Source organism: Gracilinanus agilis, chromosome 3 (genome assembly GCF_016433145.1).
Source record: "Gracilinanus agilis isolate LMUSP501 chromosome 3, AgileGrace, whole genome shotgun sequence".
Taxonomy (NCBI): Eukaryota; Metazoa; Chordata; class Mammalia; order Didelphimorphia; family Didelphidae; genus Gracilinanus; species Gracilinanus agilis.
The window spans coordinates 241364678-241385953 of NC_058132.1; the positions used below are offsets into that span (position 1 = coordinate 241364678).

The window sequence follows — 21276 nt, forward strand, 5'->3', positions numbered from 1 at the left end:
ACCTTCTTAAACAGTAAAAGGCATATGAGTGAGAATGTTGGTTACACTTTAAGGAATTTGTATAAAATGAAGAGGTAGCTTAGAACTGGAGAGAGATTTGAAGGAAGCAGAGGGGAAAGAGTGGACCCAGTAACAGAATTAAAAAGAAAGTAGCACTGATCTGTGGGAGTTTGAGGAGGAGGATTAGATCTACATGTCTAGGATAAATTTTAAAAATCCATAGCCTAGTGTTTGAAGTCCTATGCAGTTGCTCTCCCACTTTCATTTCCACCATTTCATATTACTCTCCCCAAAACACTCTAGTACAGTCAAGTTGACCTGTTCCTTGTCTTTGGGCTACACTACATCTCCTATCTAATAATTAACTCTGCAAGAATGGTTTCCCATTTCTTGAATACATTCCTTTTTTTAGCCATTACCTTCATAGAATCCTTAGCTTTCTCAAAACAGTTCCTCTGTTTTGTATATGAATATTTTTTGATACCCACAGTTTTTTTCTTTTTTTTTTTTTTTTTCCTTTTTTTAACCCTTACCTTCTGTCTTTGGAGCCAATACACAGGCAGAAGAGTGGTGGTGGGGGTCAAGTGACTTGCCCAGGGTCACACAGCTGGGAAGTGTCTGAGGCCAGATTTGAACCTAGGACCTCCTGTCTATAGGTCTGGCTTTCAATCCACAGAGCTACCAAGCTGCCCCGATACCCACAGTTTTTACCATCCTCGCCTTCTTACAGTTAATTTGTATTGCTTTGTTTACTTTTTGTTTATACTAAATGTACTTATGTATATGTTGTGTCTCTCCAGTAGATTATTAGTTCTTAGAATGCTTTATAAGATGCATGATAAATGTTTATTGAATTGAAAAAAGTTATTAAATACCTACAGTATGCAAGACTGCTAGAAACTAAGTTTTCAAAGACAAAATGGAAAAACAATTCCTGACTTTTACATTTCTTTGAAACAGTTTTACTTTGTTAGTGATACTTTCTAACGATCTTATCGTTCTTCATTTTTGCCCTGTAGAAAGGTATTCAACTCTTAAGCTATTCCAAGTTGTCGCGAAAAGTATTAAGTGTAGATATAAGGCCAGCTATGGAATCAAGAAGATGTGGGCTCCAGTCTTGTCTCTAACATTATTTCAGTTACAGGCAAATCACTTTATCTTGCAATACCCCAATCACTTCTCTCTAAGTGTAAGTAATAACTTAGTTGTTCATCTGCATGAGAAATGTAGCTCCTATATAAAGAGTTCCCTACATCCACACACCTTCCCCTCCAAAAGGAGGGAAAAAACCTATCATAAATGATAGCTATGTTGAAAATGTAATTGCTCTCTTTGTTTCTAGATATGAATTATTCTTATAATGCTATAGTGTCAGTTAAGCTAAGATCATGTAATTTTTTTTTCTTTATCAGGAGGAAAGGACAGAAGAAGTGGCCTCATTCTCACCATTCCATTATGCCTCGAACAGACAAACATGGATGAATTGAGTGTTACTTTAGACTATCTTCTCAGCATTCCAAGGTGACTTGAAAGGTGTCATTTTTTTCAACTTTAGTAAATTCACTTATTTACTGATAAAACAAGTTTATTTTTTATTTTTTTAAAAACTATGGATTTGTTCTAAGGCAGAAGAATGATAAAGACTAGGCAATGGGGGTGAAATACCTTGCCCAGGATGACACAGCTAGGAAGTATCTGAGGTCAGATTTGTACCCAGTACCTCCTTTCTCCAGGACCAGTGCTCTTTCTACTGAGTTTTCTACCTGTTCCCAGTATGTTTATTTTTGAAGTATATACTCAGGCTCTTACCTGTTCTCTTAGCAATATAAAATATGTCTTTTGCAATTAAAAATTTTTTTAAAACTGCAATAAAAACTAACATTTCCAATAGATCAATTCGAAACATCGTTAAATTGATATTATAAAAGGGTTATATGCTATGCAAGGGGATTTATCACATAGTTTCTTAAAATCATATGGTCTCTGTTCATTAAGGAACATTTCTTACTCATTTCTATTAAATTATGCTTTACATATATAAGAAATTAGTTGCAAAAGAAATTCAGAAGAAAAGGGTATAACTCTTTAACAATTATCTTTTTAAGAAACAGGAAAAATTAGAAACTGAAACTCCTGAGAGCTGAAAATGTCCTTTATGTAATTTATAGAAATCCTCGTACATCAATTATCTAATCAATAAGATTAAGTAAGACTGTTTATGTACTAGACACTGTACTATACACTAGGGATATGTCAGAAATGCAACAATCTTTACCCTCAAAGAGCTTACATCCTAATGTATATCTAAACATGTATATATATACCTCACATACATACATAGTACGTGCATACATAGAATGTATAAATGTACACCCACACATACATACATACACCAGATAAATACAAGGTTATTTTTCGTGTGAGTAGCATTGTCAGCTTGGAAGATCAGGAAAGTCATCTTTTAAAAGATAAAATTTGGGGAGCAGCTGGGTGGCTCAGTGGATTGAGAACCAGAGCCAGAAACAAGAGGCCCTAGGTTCAAATCTGGCCTCAGACACTTCCTAGCTGTGTGACCCTGGGCAAGTCACTTAACCCCCTTTGCCTATTAAGATAAAATAAAAGATGGAACTTGAACTGAATTTTGAAGGAAATTAGAGCTTCTGTGCTATCAAAGTAAGGAGACAATGCATTCCAGGTATGGAAGAAGAGGTAGATCACTGAGAAGGTGCACACAGGCTCCAATGAAGTAGGAAGTATAAGGAATAGCAAGACTGACAATTTTATTGAATCCTAGAATATGTAAAGAGGAATAATGGATACAAAGACCGGAAAGATAGCTGGGGCCAATTTTTAAAGGGCTTTAAATGCCAAACAGAGGAGTTCTTATTTAATCCTAAAGGTAATTGGAATCCACTGAATCTTATTGGGTAGGGGAGTGGTGTGGTTAGATCTAAGTTTTAGGAATATCATTTTGGCAGGTGAGTGGGGGATGGATTAGAGAGGCAGGAAAATCAAGAAGTTAACTGCAGTAGTTCTTCATATAGGCAATGTTATTGTTTCAGTGAAGAAGAGGGAATGAATGAGAAGAGGAGAGATATTGCACAGGTAGAATTGATAAGACTTGAAAAATGGTTGGATATATAGGGTGAGAGAAAGTGAAGAGTGTGGATGATCCTGAGGTTAAGATGCTAGTTGATCAAAAGAATGGTTGATTTAGGAAAGTTCAGAAAAAAGGTGAGGTTTTTTTTTTAAACCCTTGTACTTTGGTGTATTGTCTCATAGGTGGAAGAGTGGTAAGGTTAGGCAATGGGGGTCAAGTGACTTGTCCAGGGTCACACAGCTGGGAAGTGGCTGAGGCCGCGTTTGAACCTAGGACCTCCTGTCTCTAGGCCTGGCTCTCAATCCACTGAGCTACCCAGCTGCCCCCAAAAGGTGAGTTTTAAACAAGGATAATTAGTTTTGGTTTTGACATGTTGACTCTGAAAGGCTTATAGGACATCTGTGTGTGAAATGCCAGTTAGGCAGTTGATGCTACAGTATTGGAGTTTAGGAGAGAGACTAGGGCTGGATGTTGACCTAGAAATAATCGTCATAGACATATTAATTATGAGCTGATGAGTTTACCAAAAGAGAGTGTAAAGAGAAATGAAGAACAGAGTCTCAGGGCACACCCGCAGTTAGGAAGAGGAATATGATAGATTATAATTCAACACAGGAGATTGAGTAGGAGTGGTTATACAAGTAGGAGTAGAAAAAGGAAATAACTGTCATAAATATCCAGAGGAGAGAGAATATCTAGGATGAAGAGGGATTCAGAAATGTCTAATGATACAGAGAGATTTTAAAAAATTGGAATGAGAAAAGAACAATAGATTTGGCATATAAGAAAGCACTGATGACTTTTCAGAGAACAATTTCAGCTGAGTGATGAGGTCATAAACCAGATTGCAAAGGGTCCACCAAAGGTTAGTAGATGTAGAATTGAAGAGTATTTCCTGTATTCTTTCTGATGTTCAATTTGGTTCATTTTAATTCAGTAAGCCATGTAAAACTCCTCAAATTAAATTTTGGAGCATCAGAGCCAACAAAAGGTGGAGGTGAGACATTTTTCCAATCTAAGACAATTTAGGGGGTTGGCAGGAGAGATTGTGACATTGGATGAGGATTGGCCCAGAAAGCATGCAGCTATAGGAGCTCCCTGCTTAGAGATGGTAAGGGAGTCAGACAATTGAACTGAAAGTGATTATAGGGGATTCTTTGCTGGCACTGGGTGCAGCTGACATTAATAGGCAACTCTTATTACCTATATGCACTTCCAGGACAGAGAAGAGTGCTTCCACTTTGTTATGAGGGAGCAGGGCACTTGGTAACAGTTCCAGGGCTAAGAGGAATACTAGAGCTTATAGCTGCCAGGGGAGGTTGGTATCTTCTTTGGTAAAGAACAGAATGCAGACCAGGAAAGCAGAGACCACAATTCTCCACAGATCGTACTACCTTGGAATCCCTGAAAACTTGTAGACTCCTAGAACTAGCTCTGAAAACAGTAGCACCAAAAAGCCTGAAGCTTGGGACAATGCCTCTTTCCCACCAGTGGAGAGGATCCCATCTTTAATATAAAGTTCAAAGTCAAGAAATAGACTGAAAAAATTAGCAAACAACAGAAAAAGAATCTAACCATAAATGACTACTATAGTGACAAAGATGATCAAGGTACAATCTCAGAAGAATATGATGATAATGATGTAATAACACCTACAAACAAAGCCTCAAAGAAAAATGTAAACTGGACCCAAGTCTCAAAAGAATTCTTGGAAGAATTAAAGAAAGAGAAGAGTGAGTGATAAAGGAAAAATTGAGAAAAGAGAGTAATTCAAGAAAAATATGGAAAGAGAATTAAAAGATTGGGGAAAGAGGCACAAAAAATACTGATGAAAATAACATCTTTCAAAACAAAATTGACCTAATAATAAAAGAGGCACAAAAATTCACTTAAAAAAAAAGAGCCTCTTAAAAAGAATTGGGTAAATGGAAAGAGGCACAAAATCTCACTGAAGAAAATAATTTCTTAAAAGTAAAAATTGGACAACTAGAAGTTAATGATTTCCTGAGATATCAAGAAACAATGAAATAAAGTCAAAAGATTTGCTGCCATGTTGGCCAGTCTGCTAGGTGTATGGTGATACCTCAGAGTTGTTTTAATTTGCATCTCTCTCTCTCTAATCAGGAGGGATTTAGAACACTTTTTCATGTGCTTATTAATAGTTTTGATTTCATCATGTGAAAACTACCAATTCCTGTCCCTTGACCATTTATCAGTTGGGGAATGGCTTCATTGCCTTGTTTTGATAATAGTTAAGTCATTCACAGCTGATCAGCATACATTATTGTTACTGTGTACAATGTTGTCCTGAAATTGCTTATTTCATTTTGCATCACTTCATATAAGTCTGAGGAAATATTATTTCAAAGTTATTAAACTACTGAAAAACCATGATAAAAGAACAGAGACATCATTTTGAGAAATTATCAAGCAAAACTGCCTTGATATTTTAGATACAGAAGATAAACTAGAAACTAGAAATCATCTCCTGAAAGAAATTCCAAAAAGAAAACTTCAGGAATATTATGTAATAATTAAAATTATAAGACTGATAGCAGCTTAATAACTTTATTAGATCAAAATAGTAGTAGTAGTAAAGAGAGAGAAAGGTAGGAAAGAGATAGAGAGATACTTAGCTTTCTACTCTATTGGCCACCATGATGGGCTAAACTCTGACAAGGGTTCCTCCTGCTCTCCATGCTCCAGCCAGAAGACCTTTACTTCTTGCTGGGTCTCCTCTTATAAGCTGTTTTCTCCACCCAATAGCTCTCACATGTCACATCTCAGGAACCAACCATAGTTTCTTAATTTGCCTATGGCACCCGGGGCGGGGGTGAGGGGGTGGGAGGGTGGCAGTGCCTGCCAAATCAGTTTCTTTTTGTTGGTTCCTTGGTTCTTTAACTTCTTTCTCTCAGAGCTTAGCTATACCTGAATTTACTCAGTGGTAGTTGAGCTCCAGGTCACTGAGAAACAATGTTAAAAAGGTGACACAATGGAGAGATAAATTTGCTTCTGATAATTATAGACAAATTTCAGAGCTCCCAGGTCAAGGAGAAAATGTTGTAAGCAGCCAATTCAAATATTCTGTAGTCACAGTTAGGATCACAGAACTTTTTTAACAACTTCCCCATTAAAAGAGCAGAGGAGGGGGCAGCTGGGTAGCTCAGTGGATTGAGAGCCAGGCCTAGAGACGGGAGGTCCTAGGTTCAAGTCTGGCTTCAGAAACTTCTCAGCTGAGTGACCCTGGGCAAGTCACTTGACCCCCATTGCCTTCCCTTACCACTCTTCTGCCTTGGAGCCAATACACAGTATTGACTCCAAGATGGAAGGTAAGGGTTTTAAAAAAAAAAAAAGAGCAGAGGACTTGAACTATGATATTCTGGAAGGTAAAGGATCGAGAATTACAACCAAGAATAAACTACCCATAAAAATTGAATTTAAACCATCAGGGGAAAAATGGATATTTAATAAAATGGAATACTTTAAGTCAGTCCTGATGAACAGATTAGAGTTGAATAGAAAATTTAATTCTCAAATAAAACACTCAAGAGTACCATAAAAAGTTAAAACATGAAAGAGTAATCATAAGAGACTCAATGAAGTTAAATTATTTACTTTCCTATATGGACAGATTATAATTGTAATTCCTAGGAACATTATCATTATTAAAACAATTAGAAGGAATCACTATAGACATAGAGCATGAATGTGAGTTGATGATGTGGAGATGATCTCTCCCCTCCAAAAAAATGAAGAGGTAAGAAAGAGGGATGCATTGGGAGGGCAAAGAGAGAGAATAGGGAAAATTTTGTCTCATAAATGAGACAGGCAAGTTAGAGCTTTTATAGTATATGGAAATATGGGAAGGGGCAGTGGGCAGTGCTTGAACCTCATTCTCAATGGAATCAGTTCAGAGAGGGGAAAACACACATACATACACACATGTGTACTCAGCTGCCTATGGAAATCTATTTCCCAATAGGGGAAGGGGATTAGAGAGGAGGGAGGTGAGGAATTGGGGAGATGATAAAAAAGAAAGCAGTGATAACAAGTAGAACATACTTTTGAGGAGGGATAGAATAAAAAGAGAAGGATAAATAGAAGAAAATAGGATAGAGGGAAATATTTAGTAATCATAAGTGTTAAAGTGGTTAGGATGAACTCATCTATAAAATAGAAGTGGATAGTAGACTGGATTAGAAAGCAGAATCCAAAAATATATTTTTTATGAGACAGATTTGAAAAAGATAGATACAACAGAGTTAAAATAAAGGGCTATAGCAGAATTTATTAGACTTCAGCTAAAATAAGAAAGACCAAGGTAGGAATCATGGTTTTAGATAAAGCAAAACCAAAAGTAGAACTCATAAATAAAACTTGATAGGGAAACTACAAAAGGTACCATAGATAATGAAGTAATGGCAAAATTATTTACAGAAGATTCCTCTATTAAAGACTTTATTTCTTGGATATACAAGGAACCAAGTCAAATTTATATAAATATACTGAACCAAACATTCTTTTGGTCAAAGAACATGTATAGGCAGTTTTCAGAAGAAGAAATAAAAATGATCTATAACCATGAAAAAAATCATCTAAATCAGTATTGATTATAGAAGTGCAAATTAAAATAACTGAGGTACCACTTCACCCCCATCAAAAATGACAAATGTTGAAGGGGGTTAGGGGAAATAGGTATATTAATCAACTCTTAGTAAAGTTGTGAACTGGTCCAATCATTCTGGAGAACAATTTGGAACTATGCTGAAAGAATTATAAAACTGCATAGCCTTTGTTTCAGCAGTAACATTACTAGGTTTATACTCCCAAAAGGATCAAAAAAACATATATGTATGGCAACTTTTTTTGATATTAGAAAAGAATTGAAAATTAAGGTGATCTATTGCAACTCAAATCAAGTTAGATTGGTTTTCAGTGTGTTTGAAAAGCTTTTAAACTGCATTTTGCATAACTTATTTTTTAAAATGTGTTCCTTTTTAAAAACTGAATCTTGTTTTTATACAAATATTTAATTTGTTTTATTTCAGTGAGAAGTGTAAGGCTAGAGGATTTACTGTGATAGTAGATGGCAGAAAGTCACAGTGGAATGTGGTGAAAACTGTTGTCTTAATGTTACAGGTAAATTGAATTTTCTACTGTATGAGTAAATTGTTTATCTTGCAGTGCTACTTATTTGTACTGAAATGTTGTAATGACTGAATTATTTCACTGGAAAAGGAGCAAGCTAGTTAGAATTCCTTACATTTATAGAGTCTAGTTTCTGTCAAACATTCTATGATCTTTAAAGAAAGGATTGAGTTCTCCATAATAGTCATATGACTATGACTTATTGAGTTTCTGTATAATCTAAATTACCATTGCAAAAACAGATTTAAACTTTTTTTTTAAACCCTTACCTTCTGTCTTGGAGCCAATACACAGTATTGGCTCCAAGGCAGAAGAGTAAGTGTAGGCAGTGTCTGAGGCCAGATTTGAACCTAGGACCTCCTGTCTCTAGGCCTGGCTCTCAATCTGCTGTGCTACCCAGCTGCCCCCTTTTAAACTTTTTTTTAAAATAAGAAGCTAGAATTCTAAAGTGATAGTTAATGTATATTGCTTCTGGTGGACATTTTCTTCTTTCTAAGAGTAGATGTTTGAATAGTTAAAGTTCTGAGTGAGGAGAATTTTAATTTTTTAATTTTAATTTTAGCTTACTTGGGACGATGAGAAAAATTATTTTACTTCTGTGCCTCCTTCACTTTTGATTATGAGAGACAATGCCATTTACTAAGTATTATATTTTATTAGGTCCCTTTTTAAGGAGCTTATAAATGACATGGGAACACAACATAGGTAAGCCCAGGGGTGGGAAGAATGCTGATATAGCTGACAAGGAGTTTGCTTAGAAGAGGTTCCTGGAGAAAGAGAAAAATCTTTAAGGAGTTTTGAAACTGGAAGGCCCTGGGAGTATAAAAGAAGAAGCAGGGCAAGAACCTTTTTAAATGGATGAAAGCTCCTTAAGGAAGAGGGGCTTTGGAGAGCAGCAGAGAATAATGCTAGTCAGGCACAGGAGTAGGAACAATTAATGGGAAGCTTTAAAACTCTTGATCAAAAATTTCAATTGAATTTCAGAATTATTTTTATTAGTGAGTTGGACAGAGGTATTAAAAGCATGCTTATTAAATTTATAAGTAAGGTGAAGCTAGGAAGAATTGTTAACCTTTTGAATGACAATCAAGCATCTGCATGGTTCTGTAGAAGAATAGAATTTATAGTTATTTCTTAAAGAAAATGAGTCTTTTACTATAAATATAATGAAACTAGAGTTAACTTGACTCTGACCTTGAGCAAGTCACTTAACCTTCCTGGGGCTCAATTTCCTTATCTTTAAAATGAGAGAATTGGATTGATGTTTTGAAAGCCTTGAATACCTGTAAAAATGAACTTAAAGCAGGTAGACTGGCAATCATTTTTTACCATTAGTATTATCTTAGTGCAACCTGATCCATAGACAAAATCTGCATGGGTGGTTTAATGGCTGTTATAAAGATCCTATCCCTTAATATCATTGCTCCCTGCCTGCCACACTTCGCTCTCTTCTGCCATAAGCTGGCCAGAATTACTCTTTTATATTAAACAACATAAGTCAAGTCCTTGTCTCTAGAAGATTATTCCTAGTGTTCTAATGCATAGAATTTCATTAGGAAGAATAGAAGGATTAGTATCCTTGTAATTGAAATATTTTTACTTGAACATTAACTTTACATCAAATTCGTTATAACTGTTAGAAAAGCAATGAACTTTGTCCTCACATATTTCCCTTTATTGTGCTTTAGCTATGCCATTGATAAAGAGGTTGCTTTTTCAATTCTAATCACTGATGATTAAAAAGCATAAATACAGTTAATGAGTGATCTAGCTCTTCATTTCTTTTCTGAAAGGAACACCTTTTGATCCATTAAGAGTTAATATTCTCAGCAATATACAAAGGCCAGTTGCTCACTGCTTATGGATAAAGCTAGTGGTTTTGAAGTCAATTATCCATAAAATGTCTTATACTTTCCAAACAAGGAGAGTGGGTAGGGGAGAGTGTGATGATATCATTTATTGTTAGATAGATTCCGAACTACTTAAATGACTGGACCCAAAGAGTAATTAATAGGACAGTTTCAGCTTGGAGGGAAGTGTCTAGTAGAGTGCCCTTTAGCTATGTTCTCAGCCTTGTGCAACTAAACATTTTTATTAATGAGCTGGACAAAGGTATGAAAGGCATGCTTATTAAATTTATAAGTAAGATGAAGCTAGGAAGAATAGTTAACCTTTTGAATGACAATCAAGATCTAAAAAGATCAGCATCAAAATGATGGGTTGAATATAATAAGATGAAATATATTAATTTTTTTAACCTGGATAAAATAAACTTTGCCAATATAAGATGTCCCTGGATAAATATGAAAAAGAGCAGAGGGTTTTAGTGTATTATATATTCATTATGCATTAACACGAATGTGATATGGCAGCTCACAAAAAAAATCAATTTGATTTTGGACTACAGAAAGAGAGGAGGCATGGTTTCAGAATGTAGATTGTTATAGCCACACTTTACTGGCCTGACTCAGTATATATAAGATTTTAGGAATCATAAAATCACTGATCTTAGGGTTCAAAGAGACTCGAAATGCCATCTAGTTCATCCTTAAACAAAAACCCTCTACAATACCACAATACTAATCATCTAGATTTTCAGCTGAAAATCTAAAGACAATGAACCTACTACTTCATTAAGCAAACTAATCTTATTGAGCACTACTTGCAAGGCACCATACTACACTCCTGAGTCTAAAGACAAAGTAAAAGAAAAACAGTTCTCATCCTCAAGGAACTTGAACTCTCTTGAAAGAGAAGGTGACACAGAAAAGGCAGCTGAAAAGGGATATAACCAAACAAAGAGCATCTAGAAGTTCAGCAAATATGGAGTAGAACCAGGAGATGTGTGAAGGACTAGGGCTGGTTTGACTTCTCTAAGCTTCCTTCAAGTTCCATTTAAAATCTTACTTTCTTCAGGAAGTCTGTCCTGATATTCCTTGTCTAGTGCTTTTCCTTTGTTAATTATTTCTAATCTATCCTTTTACATTGGTTTTGTACATAGCTTTTACTGTTAGATTTTGAACTCTTTAAGAACAGGTGCTGTCTTTTCTGGTTTGTTTTTTTTTTTTTTTTGGAAGTTGTTAAGGTCGGGCAGAGAAGGGTTTCCCTAGCACTTGGCAACTTTTAATGTCTTTCCTAAAATGTAACACCCCAAACTGAACATAATACAAAAGGAAAAGTACAGTGAAACTTTCATGCCTCTTATTCTAAAAACTGATCTTAAAACTGATTCTAAAAACTCAAATGAGAACTTTTGCTTGCAGTGGTCATAGCCTTGACCCATTTCAGTTTATTAAAATACTTAAATTGTTTTTATGTGAACTCTTAAGTGAAAATCTAGATAATTTTTAGCAAATAAGGAGTTTTACATTCATTTCCTACTAAATTCAATCTTAAAGTTTTATTCCAGTTTGATTTTATACACACATACACCCATATATATATGTGTAATATATACATATGTATGTATGCATTTTGGGATCTTGTCACCCAGAAATGTTAGTTGATTGAATGTCATTCAAAATGTTAGTAGAAGGACATTGTAAACTTGTATTAATCCAAGAGACAGATTGCTCAAGGATGGTAAGGGAATTGGAAATCCTACCTTGAGGATAGGCTGAAAAGATTTAGGGGCTATCTGATGGCTTTCTTCAAATGTTTAAAGATCTAGCATATGGAAAAGTGAGCTCTTGTTTAGTTTGGCACCAGAGCACAGAAATAAGATCAATGGGAAGTAGTAGCATATTATCCTGAAACATTTTTATTCTAATTATTCTTCTAAATATATTTCATAAAACTTAGTACATCTTTTATTCTGAACAAGTGAATCTTATTATGTGAGAAATAATTGTACAAAATATAAATGCTTCTATAATTGAATTTATGTATTCCAGAGAAAATCTTCTTCGTGGTTGATTAAGAAAGGTAGGATATGGGCAGCTGGGTAGCTCAGTGGATTGAGAGCCAAGCCTAGAGATGGGAGGTCCTAGGTTCAAATCTGGCCTCAGACACTTCCCAGCTGTGTGACCCTGGGCAAGTCACTTGACCCCCATTGCTTAGCCCTTACCGCTCTTTTGCCTTGGAGCCAAAACATAGTATTGACTCCAAGATGGAAGGTAAGAGTTTAAAAAAAAAGGGAAAAAAAAAAAGAAAGATAGGATGTTGCCAGAATTTTAGCACATTAAGAACTTTAAACTGTACTAATACATTTGGGAACCCTATATTGTTTTAAACCATGTAAATAAAATCCACATTACAAAACACAAAATTCCTCAACTCTTAGGTATTTGGGTTTTACCTCAGTTTTTCTTCATTAACTTAGTTGAAAGGATTCCCAAAATAATTGACTGAACATTGCTAAATCGTTTGAGTCTATGAAATCTGTTAATCATCTTACCTTTTTAATTTTCTTGTCTTGATTATGTTTTGTAATTTGGAATTACCAGTATTGCATTAAGTTTGTATCTTTTCAAAAAATGATATTAATTGCATAGCTTATTGTTATATGACTGACCAGTGGCACTAGTAGCAGTAGATAACATTCTTCTCTGTCAGTCTTCTGTTGCTTTTATGTTACTGTGAATGTGTAATTTAGAATTCCATTTTTAATATATTTTGCAGAATGTTGTTCCAGCTGAGGTATCTCTTGTTTGTGTAGTAAAACCAGATGAATTTTGGGATAAGAAAGTTACACATTTTTGTTTTTGGAAAGAGAAAGATAGACTTGGCTTTGAGGTAAGTTTATATTTTTCCTATAAAAATGACTTTTATGAATTCATGTCCTTGGTATTTTAAATCACTTTAATGATTCATTTGTATGACTAAAATATTTTCTTCTCATGTATTCATCTAAATAGGAAAACTTTGAATTGATACTAAACTATTAAAGAAATAGCCTGGTATTGTGGTAAAGAGGAGGAAGGGCACCAGTGATCAGAAAATTAGATTTCCATTACAGGGGAGGATATTAATCAGCTTTTTTTATATTGGGAAGTTCATTTAATTTCTGAACCTCAATTTCCCTATATAAATTGGAAATACTTGGACCACCTAGATCATAGGGAACAGTAAATAAAACAAGTTGTTTTAGCACTTTATAAACCTTGAAGCATTATGTAAATGTTAGCTATTGTTATTCTAAACTTCTTGGACTCCACATTTTACTACTTATACTTATTTAATTGTGATATGTAGTGATAATTTCATCATATTTAATTTGCTTATATCACATGAAAAAAGCTTTGACATATGATATATATACATGTGTATTGCTGTTATATCACCTGACATGACTTGTGAAAATTTTGATCTTTTCTATATCTCAGAGAAGCCAAGAGTTGAATACAAATATATTCATCTTTTAGAAATTACTACTTTCACAGACTAATTGTTAGTTCCAATGTTTTATCAAGGTCCTTGACAGTAGCCAATCAGTGATTTAAAACAATATGAGAGCACTGAAGGGTTAAAAAGAATAAGTAATGATTTAATCAAAGCCTAGCTTTGGACTGTGGACCAGCTAATTAATACTCAACATGTACATTGGCTATTAGATTAACCCACTTCATGTATTTTAGAAAAATGATATAAGAATATTGGACCTTAGGAATGCAAATTTTCAAAGAATTTGATGGTTAAAATTTAGCTGAAATTTTGACCTTTAGTCATTTTTGAAAGTATCACCAGTGAAGTTGATGTATTTTGGTATGAAGTATTTATTAAACTTTTACAGTGACAGGCACTGTCCAAAGTACTGGAGAGTCAAAGACAAAAATGAAATCATACCTGAACTTTATGATCTTGCATTCTTATGGTGGAGATATGTTATTTAAAATAAGGAAGCCAATCCAATCTGGTTTTTGTCTGGTCAAAGCCATTCTGAGTCAACCTAATATCATAGAAGCTTACAGCCATCACCATTTCTCTCATAGTTTAGCCTTATCAAAATGATTCCTCATCCCAACTAACAAGAACACTTATATTTATTTTTATTTAAACTTATGGACCACAAGTGTTTCATTACATTACAGTTCTGAATCTGAATTAATGGACTTGCAAGAAGTAGACCTGACCCAGGCAATCTATGGTAGTTGGCAGGATTTGATCACAATGTCCTTATGGTTTAAGTGGGGGCAAGGGTGATGCAGAAGATGGGGATCCTAAGGTTATTTAAATAGCCAGATAAAGGATTGCACCTGTAGTGGCATTTGGCCTTTCTCACTAGGATTAGGAAAGTGTCACCAACCCCTTCTGCCCACATGGTTTCCTTAAGATTAGCCCAATATGTGCTTAAGGAGGTTAACAGGGAGAGTTAAGTTATAGTAAAAAGGAGTATTCCCTGGCTCTTACTAATAGTTTTATTTAATTTTTAAAAATGTCATTATTTATTTAAAACATTTGAGAGTTTAAGGTTTGTTTGTTTTTAAATCCCTTACCTCCTGGCTTAGAATCAATACTTTGTATTGGTTGCAAGGCAGAAGAGTGGTAAGGGATAGGTAAAGGGAGTTAAGGGGTTAAGTGACTTGCCCAGGGCTACACAGCTACAAAGTGTCTGAGGCCAGATTTGAACCTAGGACCTCCTATCTCTAAGCCTGGCTCTCGATCCACTGAGCTACCCAGCTGCCCCCATGATAGTTTTAGAAAAGCTTGATCACCAGCATAAGCAAAATGGGGAAAAGAAATCTATTATATTAAACAATTAAAGAAAGCACTCTTGGTTTTCACTAATCATGTCTTGAAGATAGAGAGACAACTTGGGGACTGTAGAAAGGTAGAGAAATAGCAAAAGTAAAGACAACAATGCTGACAGGGTAGAGAGTTTGGTGGAGGGTGGTGTGGATTGGAGGGATGTAGACAATGGGAAGAAAATAGACAAGGTTGAAAATGGGAACTGTGGCTTTGATCCAGAATATTTTCTGGTGAATATATTAATTCCCATTTGGGTTACAATTATATGTGGAGAAAAGGGGAATGAAGATGAGAACTGGGGTCCTGTTTGGATGATAAGATGCCCTGGATTTTCCCTATTATTATTCTCCAGAAGAAGACTTCCTCCTTGGGGAAGTGGACTTTTAACACCAACGAACTTGGGAAATAGCACGAAAGGTTTAATATCATCCTAATGAATTATTAGGAAAAAAGGTGATAAGGTTTTACTCTGATGGGACTAGTGCAAAGTTTTTCTTATCTTCAGTGTTCCATAAGTTTGGGGAGCTCAGAGAGCTGGTTTTGCAAAATCATTTGAATTAGAACCCCAGATTGGAGACTAGACATTTTTTACATGGCTAAAATGCTGAATTCTACTTATCTCACATATCATAAAAGTGAATTCTCTGTCCAACTTGTTCCTCAGTAAAGAGACAGAAAAATAGAGCATGAAATTCCTAAAAGATACATATGATAGATTTGATTTAATCTTTCCTCTCAGACTTGCACCTCCAAGGGATGTACAAAATTTTTAGGAGCAGTTATATCCTCCCTTTTGGGCAAAGATCCCATCAAACTTTACCTGTGCCTGCATTGAAATTAAAGACTTTTGTATCCTCAGCACACTGGCCTATCACAGTGCCTTGTACATGGAAGACCCTTAATAAATACTAAATTGAATTGAAGTGGTCAACAGTGGATTGCTTCAGAATGATAGGAAAAATGACTAAATGCCTTGAGAGTGATGTAGAAATATACCAGAACTTTTTTCCAAAGGCCAGGTAGAGAACTAAGTGGAGTTAATTTCAACTTGAAATTTAAGAAGATGGCTCTGAAAAGAGTTGTCACTGTATGGCTATGCTAAGGCTAATGAAGTGATCATCCAGAATGGGATCACAACATAATAGCAATAAGAGAATTCCCAGATTGGGCTCAAATTAAGAGTAGAAGCACTGATTGTCCCTGGAAGGAAATGGAAATGACCCTGGAGCAGTGAGATTCTCATTGTGAAATAAAGAACCCTAGCTTTTTTCTTTCATTTCCTATGTCCTCCTTTTTTAAAAACTGTTATTTTCCATTTTGGAATCAATGCTGTGTATTGGTTCCAGGGCAGAAGAGCAGTAAGTGTTAGACAATGAGGATTAAGTGACTTGCCCAGGGCCACAAAGTTAGGAAGTATCTGAGGCCAAATTAGAACCCCAAACCTCCTATCTTCAAACCTGACTCTCAGTCTACTCAGCCACCTAGCTGCCCCTTTCCCACCTCTTTCTTCTTATCCAGTTCCCATCTTACTCCAGTGAGTTATTATTTCAATAGAACTCATTAGTTCAGAATTCATTAATATTTTTCCATGTTTTTAGAAGACAAAATCATAACATGCCAAACCCGAGTATCTAATGTACTCATAATGTACCCGAAGTATCTATTTTACTGCTAATAATATAAGTTCTCACTATTCATAAATAACAGTTGAGAGAGTTCCATCCTGGATTTTTTAGGAATGTCTTCAGCCTTAGTCATGATAAAGGGATACCCCTTCCTTTTTTGCTCCAATTTGTTTGGCAGTTGAGAAATCCCCTGACTCTATGCCCCTGAAGATAACAGTCATTTGACATTGTAAACCTAGCACCTTGAAAAGTGACCTGGTAGAGTCTTTTTTTCTTTTGAAGTCATGGTGGCCTGACACTGGTCCTGGGAGACAGTAACTATTTAAGGAGGTGAGAAAGGTGTTCTGGTGGAGTTAAAGAATTGAGGCTAGAAGCTAGGGGGTTTAGGAAAGATCGTGAGGGATTAGAATGGGGATAGAATGTCTTTACAATGAGGAACGTGTTTTAACCTATAATTATGTTGTGGTTAAAATTTTTTGTCTTCAGTTTAATAGGACAATGCTGTTTTCTCTTTTAAACATCTTAATATTTAAATGTATTCACTTAAATAAGCAATTCTAGTTCCAGCTAATATGTTTTCTTTTAAGTTTCTAATAATAATAAGCTTCATTAAGTAAAGTGAACCATTGCTGGTCCACAGCAAACTAAGTTATGCATATAATATAAAATTTTGTGTTATTTCTCTGAAGCTTGCCCCATAATTTAAGTTAGAATAGTGTATAATTTTCTATACTTATGATACCAGTGTTATTAGTTGGTAACTATCTTTTCTATGACTCAATTTCACTAAATTAAACTTTGTGTACTGGACAAAAAAGAAGACTAAAAAATGAATGGATTATAGATTCTTATTTGATATAACATAAATAAATCTAGTCTAGTTCTTTTGATTAAGTCATTTATGATCTGTTCTATTTCTTTTGAAAGTTGAGATTACTTGATAATGATTTCTTCCTTCAGTTTAAATGTGCCTGAAAAAGCACCAGAGCAAATTAAAAAACAACAACTATAAACCCTCAGCCAGTTATGCTTCTTTGAATCTTAAAATATTCAGAATCCACGTGAAGATTGTCCCAGTTTTAATAAAGGAAGCTTCTGATTCTTTTTTTTTTCACATCCTTGACCTATATACGAACCATGTGTTATAAGATAAATTAATAAGATTGGTTGAGATTAGTTATTTAGGGTTTTGCAAGCATGTTAGAGAAAACCTTTGCTGGAAGTCATGGACATTCTGAATGGAATGCAGGGATAGAGAGGAGAGAGGAAGCAACAGTCATTGCTGGTTTGAGAGGGGTTTGGAGCAGAAGTGCAATCAGCAGTCCCTATTTGACCTGGGATCTTGGAGATTGGTCAAGATTGTAAAGCCTGAAGATACCATCTTGCAAGTCAACCCTGAGTAGTGAAGAGGCCTGTGTTCTGGTGGACAGTTTGAAGATATCTTTCCTTACCTGGTTACTTTTGGATCATTGGCTGTGGAGGAGTTGGTTCCTGGTATCCTGAAGATATCTTTGGATCAGTTGTGAGAACCCCAATCTCAAAACCCTCTCCCTCAAGACCTTAGCCAAGCTGTCAACCTGGCAGAAGCCAGATTGGCTAAGGAACTTCCCCTTTTGACTCCAGTCCTGGTTAGTTAAACATAGTTTTACCTCTCCCACTCTCCTATCCTTTCAAATTACAATTAAACTGTTTCCCCTGTTTGTTTTCTTCATACCTTAAGTTCTCATAGTGTGTATATGTTAAACTCTGTTAATCCCTGGCTAGTTGGATTTGGTTTGGCAGTTGAACTTTCAACTGCTAAACACATTCTAATTGTTTTCCTCAATTTGTTAAGCTAATCCCAGTATATATTAGTACTTCCTGCCTCTTACACACCCTTCCAAAGGACCCAGTTAATTTAATTAAGTAATTTAAGTTAAAATCCCTAAGTTCTTTCTCCTTATAAAATATGGGAGCCACCAACATTTATTTCCTCTAAACTCAAGTCTGGTGTGTGCACAAAATCAGACATTCACTGCAGTCTTAGAACCTAGCAAATTGTTTTAGATCTTTCAAGTATTATAGAGGCATTTCTATCTAGAAAGTTCACCAATGTCATCCTGGCTTGATATCGGAGGTAGGGAACTTATCATAGTTCAGATTTATTGAGGGGTGCCATGAGCACTTGGTTCTTTCAGAACCCAGTAGGTTTGTTAGTAGAACCAAAATTACCTGAATAGTGTGTAATTAATGGAACCAAAATGACCTGAGATTGCAGCAATGAATCAAATGTATCATTAGGTGTTAGTAGACCTAAAAAAAAATAAAAATAATCATAATAGGTATTGCACTTGCATTCTTAAATACATTCTTTAACTGTTGGTGATTGAGAAAATTGTCCCATAATTTCAAAGTTTAGGATATATAATTAAATCTTTAAGGGACTTTTACTTGGATCATTTAAAGTATAGGTATAGTTTTCTAATGTATCTTTCCTTTAACCATTATAATTAAGCCACAATTCTTAAAAGAATCAAAGCATAGCTCTTTATATAAGTATCGACTTAGTGCTAGAAAGAAAGTTAGAGGTGAGCTGATTCAAACCCTTCACTTTATAGATAAGGGAACTGAAGCCCAGAGAGGTGACATTATTTGCCAAAAGCCAGTAAATGTCAAGAGTTGGAATCCGAACTTAAGTATTCTGATTACAGATCCAGCATTTTTTCAACCTTTTTTCATGTAGTGAAGGAAGCTTTGGCATAGCATATCCCAAAGGACAGATAATTCTCAGAATTAGTCAACTAAACATTTTTTTAAAACTATATATGTGATTAATTAGGATAGAGATTGAATTTATAAGTACATTGGTATAGGGAACCACCCAAGTGAGGAAATTCCCCCTATCAATTTAGGGCTATAATGTCTCTGTAAATTTCATATTTTAGAGATTTGCCTAGAGTACTCTGTAAGATTAAGTCAACTAGCCCAGGAGCACACAACCATTATTTATAAAGGTGTCCCTGTCTTTCAGGCAAGGATGTATATGAGCTTGTGAACCCTATAATTACATATATTTCTATATTAACATACAAATATGCTTAAACCTATTTGTAATATACATATATGAATATTTCAAATATTGTCTACCACATTAGAAAATATAATTATGCAATAGTCCCACAGTACTGGGAACAATACTTCACATTTATTAGCTATTTGAAAAAAACTATATCACTTATGATGATGGTATAGTTTTGTCCCTTGGGTTATTATTTAACATTTATATGTATGTTGAGTCCATTTCTTCTGCTAGGGATTCAGAGAGGAGATGGTAAATAAGCTGCTATGAGAGTGCCTTAGGTTTTTTTTCTCACAAGTGGGAAAATTGTGTCCCCCATTAGATTAGTAGCTCCTCAAGGGCAGGGATTATTTTTTACTTCACTTTGTATCCCTGGTGCTTAACACAATATCATAGTTGGTAAATGCTTATTGACTGATTTTATATTTCCTGGGACCCCAAAAAATCAACCTGTGAAGTAAATGTGTTTGGATTTTACCATTTCTGTTGCTCTACCTACTTTTTGGTATGATTAGTCATTCAGGAAGAACTCACATAAATAAAGAATTGGAAGAGAGAGGAAAAAGCAAGAAGTATGAAAATCATCTGTTAATAGTAGCTAGTTACAATTCTTTGCCATATTTTAAAGAAAAAATGATAGCAATCAAAAAGCATTTATTAAGCACCTATTTTCTCAGTCAACTTCTATACTAGACTTTGATATACAAGTTCAAAGAATGACACTATCCACATATATCCACACTTCATTGATTTTCTATTGCTTCCACATTAGTTAGGGCAAGGAAGAATGTAAAAGCATTAAAGGTGATACTACAACACAAGAGGGTGCTCTAGCACAAAAGTAGGTCATTTAAAAACTAAACTAGAATCTTGTCAAGTATGACATAGTTGAAACAGACAAATATTTCAAGCCTCATGCTATGTTTATAGATTTCTTTTAAAGAAAGAAAGTTTTCTGGGAATGTTATTTATTTATTGGGAGTCCTTGGCACTCATTTTAGCAAGCAGATTGATTCTATTTGAAGGAGGTCCTTTTCTTGGTAGCAGTCTGTTAAGGGAGAAACCAGGGAAAGGTGCCTTGAACAGTAAATATGGGTCCAGGTGGGTGTGAGAGAGAGGAATGACAGGAAGGGGCTCACAAGTAGGGACTAAAGTTTAACAGCAAAGGGGTTAGGTCCAACTGCCACTTTGAAGCACCAAGACTAGGCCTATGGTAATCAGCAAAGTAGAGGCAGGAGTTTATAAGTTAAGGCAACACATTTAATCAAGGACAAACTAAGATTAAGGATGGGAATAGGGTTTACTACACCTAAAAGCTAAGGGCAAACCACAGGGGAAGGGAAAGGACTTGACTACACTCTCCTATGATCTAAGCAAGACAGGGCCCAAAGAAAGCTGTACTGGAATCACAAGGGAAAAGTTCCTCCCAACCTGGTTCCAGCCAGGTTTAGTCAGCTTAGCTGAGGACCTGAGGGTGGCTTTACTTGGGATCTCACGGCTAATCCAGGGATGGTTTCAGGATGCCAGGAGTCAACTGCACCAGATCAGGTGATCCAAGGTATCCATGTAGGGAGAGAAAATTTGCTATGCTGTCCACCAGATCTCAAACCACTTCCCTACTTGGTGCTGCTCTGCAGGTCTGATGTCCTTTGCTGTAA

General features: G+C 35.4%; 1 protein-coding gene across 1 annotated transcript in view; it reads left to right on the forward strand.

Moving 5' to 3' along the window:
* SESTD1 (SEC14 and spectrin domain containing 1) overlaps positions 1 to 21276 on the forward strand; it is an 87356-nt gene that overhangs the window by 12052 nt on the left and 54028 nt on the right. The window contains exons 2-4 of the mRNA XM_044669077.1: positions 1413 to 1521; positions 8149 to 8239; positions 12869 to 12982. Coding sequence (XP_044525012.1) covers positions 1413 to 1521; positions 8149 to 8239; positions 12869 to 12982 — 314 coding nt within the window. The remainder of the gene's footprint in view (positions 1 to 1412; positions 1522 to 8148; positions 8240 to 12868; positions 12983 to 21276) is intronic.